The 4,968-nt window shown below is 39.2% G+C and overlaps 1 protein-coding gene across 5 annotated transcripts in view; it reads right to left on the bottom strand.

Annotated features, from left to right (window-relative positions):
• Positions 1 to 1,294: 1,294 nt before the first annotated feature.
• CUNH2orf49 (chromosome unknown C2orf49 homolog) overlaps positions 1,295 to 4,968 on the bottom strand; it is a 9,842-nt gene continuing 6,168 nt past the window's right edge. The window contains exon 5 of one of the 5 annotated variants that reach the window (XM_017541096.2): positions 1,295 to 2,227. In XM_017541096.2, the coding sequence (XP_017396585.1) occupies positions 2,171 to 2,227 (57 nt within the window). In that variant the 3' untranslated portion in view covers positions 1,295 to 2,170. Of the gene's footprint in view, positions 2,228 to 4,400; positions 4,822 to 4,968 lie in introns of those variants that run through there. The other 4 variants (XM_017541094.2, XM_017541098.2, XR_001828851.2 and 1 more) reach the window with 4 other exon arrangements.

Genomic DNA, 4,968 nt, shown 5'->3' with positions numbered 1-4,968 from the left:
CAAAATAGCTCACTAACATGCTACTACCATGAGCATTGATTCTGAATGTTCATAATATAAACTTCAATTTGAAGCAACAATGTTACACAGTTCAGCTGTTATTACCAACCTACTCTGTAAGTTAAACAAATAAAATATTAATTTTATTGACTAACTAAAAATAAGTTCCCACTGACTTAAAATCGTCAAATGGCTAACTCTCTCAACTAAGAGAGAAACACAGATGGAAACGGAAAGGACAAGTTAATATAAAATAAAATTTGTCAATCTACTCTAAAATCTGCACTTTTAAAATCTTCCTTTGCATATATTTATGTATAGGATCACAGTTGCCCACCAACATTATTACATCTATCAGCCCTGCAGATAACAATTTACTGTTAATAATTTATGCAGTACTTAGTGTGTTTTGTCTTATGTGTACAGATTTACAGTCTGGAATAAAGGCAGAATGATTAAAAACTACTGGGTTAAAGTCTTAGTATGGTACTTACCTACAAGGCTGAATTAATTGTTTGGAAGGCTATTCAATAGCTGAACTAACATGCTTGTTTTAACAAATCAAAAGAGGAACAAGACTCCTTTAAAACATATTGAAAAAGGTGTGAAGATCAATCATATAAAGAATTATGAAGTATCCTTTGCTCTTACGTAGAAACATATAGCAGAACAGTAGAAACTAGAACTCATGAACATAAGGTAAACCCTATCTTCCCATTGATTTCCATTATACAATTGGAGTGAAAACACTACTTGAACAAAAATAAACAAAAAACCTTAGCAGATAATTCTGTGTGGAACAGCCCTGTGGGAAGTGTCTATATTACAGCTGCAGGGAACCTCACCTAAGCTGGGAGTCCATCTTCCTATGCTGCACTCTGTAGTGACTTTTGACTCCAGCAGCTCCTCTACTGCCTACTCCGTATTATGCTAATTTTTGCCCCTGACTGCTATGCTTCCTGGACTCTCATAAGTTCTAGAATTCTATGACCACTCCCAATTCTCTAAACTTCCTGCCATCGAATACCATCTCTAACATGATTACTCAGCTTGAAGATATTTTAAATCAACTTCATTGTGAAAAGATTAAGCTCCCAGGAGCGGTAATAGCTGAACTCACAGAGTGAGATCACAGACTGCTCATGAAAAGAATAGGTAGGACTGCTGCATGACAAAAACATTCTAAAGGATGGTCCAGGTGCAGAACCAACCTGTCAACTCGTAATATATACATCCATTGTCATGACTTCAAAGAAAGAAGCAATAGCAAGCACTGATTCCCTTTTGCTTTTTATGGGAAGAAGCAATGTAAGCACTTAAAGAATAGCATTTTTATCTGTATATTCTGAATAGTTTTCCAGCAGTACTACAAAGATGCTTTTCTTGGTGAACCTTTTAGGATGAATGTTGTAATATTTACTAAAATACTGTGACAAACTGTTTTATGTTTCAAAGAAATAAAAATGGCAAACTAGCAAAATACTTGAGTTTTTAAAGAAAAATCTCAAATTTCTCCAAGACTCTGAACAAGGCTAATGAGAGTAACTCCTAAAATTCACTGGATGCTTTTCTTTTTGAAGACAGAGTTTCACTCTTGTTACCCAGGCTGGAGTGCAATGGCATGGTCTTGGCTCACTGCAACCTCCGCCTCCTGGGTTCAAGCGATTCTCCTCCCTCAGCCTCCTGAGTAGCTGGGATTACAGGCATGCGCCACCGTACCCAACTAATTTTGTATTTTTTAGTGGAGATGGGGTTTCTCCAGGTTGGTCAGGCTGGTCTGGAACTCCAGACTTCAGGTGATCTCCCCGCCTCGGCCTCCCAAAGTGCTGGGATTATAGGCGTGAGCCACCGTGCCCAGCCAATTCACTGGATGCTTTATAGTAGGCTTGTAGCTAATGATTTGACCAGGGTCAATATAAATGACATAAACTAAGCCATTGGTTTAAAAGATATTCTTTCTAATCAGGGCAAGACAGGCAAGAATTTTAAAAAAGAAAGGGAGGGAGGGAGGGAAGAAGGAAAGGAAAATAAATCCTTCATTTTTTAAACCTATTTGAAACCTCTTAAGAAAATTCCACAATAAACAGGATTTCTGTAAATACTGTCAATATATATGAACATATTTGAAAAACTACAGTTACAGCATATTTACATTTTCAGAAACTTTCCTTCAGGGCCAAGTAACATGTTGTATTTTCCTTTTTGCCTGTGGGGGCTTCAGGTTATTCTGAAAGAAATGAACAGAAATCATTTATACTTGCAGAAATATCAGAAAACAATTTCCTAGTATTTTATTTCCATGTATTTAAAATGAACATTTTAAACAACCAAGGTTTACTATTAATGTATTAATGAAAGATCACTGCTGCCATCTGGTGGGAATATTTTTCTTTTCTTTTTTTTTTTTTTGAGATGCAGTTTCGCTCGTTACCCAGGCTGGAGTACAATGGCGCGATCTCAACTCACCACAACCTCCGCCTCCTGGGTTCAAACATTTCTTCTGCCTCAGCCTCCCAAGTAGCTGGGACTACAGGCGCATGCCACCATGCCCAGCTAATTTTTGTATTTTTAACAGAGACAGGGTTTCACCATGTTGACCAGGATGGTCTCAATCTCTTGACCTCGTGATGCATCCGCCTCGGCCTCCCAAAGTGCTGGGATCATAGGCGTGAGCCACCGCACCCGGCCTGTGGGAATTTATTCCAAGAGACAGGGGACTGAGTTTTCTAGCTCTGTGGTTCTGAAACGTTTGTAATAACAGAGCACTTAAAAACATGCCCCCACCACCCCCCACCGCCCAAGACCGGTCTTATCCCAGGACCAATTAAAACAGCATCCATAAAAGGTAGAGGGATTGACTTCTTTTTGCTTTGGTTTTTTTTGGGAAGCTCCTCAAGTGATCTTAACAGAGTTGAAAACCATTTGACTGCTCCGGATCTGCTTCCTCCCTGTCCGGCCCATCTCTTCCATCAACTTTACAATCCAAAGTCAATGAGAAATAGGCTGGGCAGGTGGCTTACACCTGTAATCTCAGCACTTTGGGAGGCCGAGGTGGGTGGATCATTTGAGGTCAGGAATTCAAGACCAGCCTGGCCAACAGGTTTGGTGAAACCCTGTCTCTACCAAAAATTTTTAAAAAATTAGCTGGATGTTGTGGCAGGTGCCTGTAATCCTAGCTACTTGGGAGGCTTAGGCAGGAGGATGGTTTGTACCTGGGAGGTGGAGGTTGCAGTGAGCCAAAACTGCGCCACTGTACTCCAGCCTGGGAAATGGAATAAGACTCCGTCTCAAACAATAAACAAACAACAACAAAAACACAAAGTCAATGGGAAATGTTAACAAGAAGAAAATACTTATTTATATGTATGCACACATATAAAAGAATCTTTTATCCTTATTGTTTTATATATAGCGATATATATTTCCCTCTAAGATACATAAATAAAGATACATATATATGTAAAGATACATATACATATCTATATATCTCATATCTATGAATGAGTAAAATTTTCTGGGGTAGAGAAATTCTGTTTAAGAGCCTGGGAAAAAAAATTCTTTGAGGCTTACTCCTTATGGCAGTATTTGAGATGTGGCTTTATTCTTCCAACTCCCATCCCATACCCTCCCTCCTCTCTCCCACAAAGGTAGCTGAAAGGAGTACGGAGGCAACATGGCCTCCTGTGTGCCCTGGGATTAAACAAACCTAAACTCAAATTGCAGTCTGGTTGCTTACTAACTCTGGAACTCCCAACAAACTTCTTTAAATTTACTAAGCTTCTGTTTCCTCATGAAATAGGAATATCAAAGACGCCTACTTCAAAGGGTTACTGAAAGCATACAATGAACTAATATAAGTAAAGAACTCATGACTAGTCAGGTGGTTTTCTTTTTCCAGGGTCTAGTATTTTAGAATGTTTGAATTTACTAAATTTTGATCCCTTTGATACATGATTATATGTGTGTATGTGTGTATATGTATATATATATAATCATCTCACAAATTAAACTCTAATACAACATGTTAACTGCACCAAATTTGCTAAGAAGCATCCAAATGATTCAACATAGTAAAGCACAACATAATAGATTTCTCCAACTTCTGCTATCCTCACAAAGCTAGGTAAACTGAGCAGTACGTGAGGCAAGTGGCAAATCTTAAAAAGATTCTAGTGCAGTTTTTTTTTCTTTGAGACAGAGTCTTGCTCTGTCATCCAGGCTGGAGTACAATGGTGCTGTCTTGGCTCACTGCAACCTCCACCTCCTGGGTTCAAGTGATTTTCCTGCCTCAGCCTCCTGAGTAGCTGGGATTACAGGCACCTGCCATCACACCTGGCTAATTTTTGTATTTTTAGTAGAGACAGGTTTCACCATGCTGGCCAGGTTGTTCTCAAACTCCTGAGCTCGTGATCTGCCCATCTTGGCCTCCTAAAGTGCTGGAATTACAGGCATGAGCCACCGTGCCCAGCCTGGTGTGGTTTTAAGGTATGAACAAACAGACAAGACTTAAGGTCAGCCCCCAAATGCTACTTAATAAATGTGTAACCCTGGACAAATTACTTAATGTTCTAAACATTGCTAATAAAGGAATATTTGTCTATTTTCATTCCAAGACAGTTAAAGGAACTTAATGAGAAAAATCTAGGAAAACTACCTAATGTAGAGAGATCCTCTCTCTATGTATTTTAAGCAGAAATAACTTGAGTGAACTTTTAAAAACATTAATCAGCATGGATTTTAAAATTCCAGGATTCAAATACTTGAGTAATGAGATGTATTATACAAATGGGACAGGCCATCAAAAGGGTTTAAAAAAAGGATGTAGCGGCCGGGCGCGGTGGCTCACGCCTGTAATCCCAGCACTGTGGGAGGCCAAGGCGGGTGGATCACGAGGTCAAGAGATCGAGACCATCCTGGTCAACATGGTGAAACCCCGTCTCTACTAAAAATACAAAAATTAGCTGGGCA

This window comes from Cebus imitator, unplaced genomic scaffold, assembly GCF_001604975.1.
Source record: "Cebus imitator isolate Cc_AM_T3 unplaced genomic scaffold, Cebus_imitator-1.0 Scaffold131, whole genome shotgun sequence".
Lineage (NCBI taxonomy): Eukaryota > Metazoa > Chordata > Mammalia > Primates > Cebidae > Cebus > Cebus imitator.
This window is presented reverse-complemented; position numbering and strand designations above follow the sequence as displayed.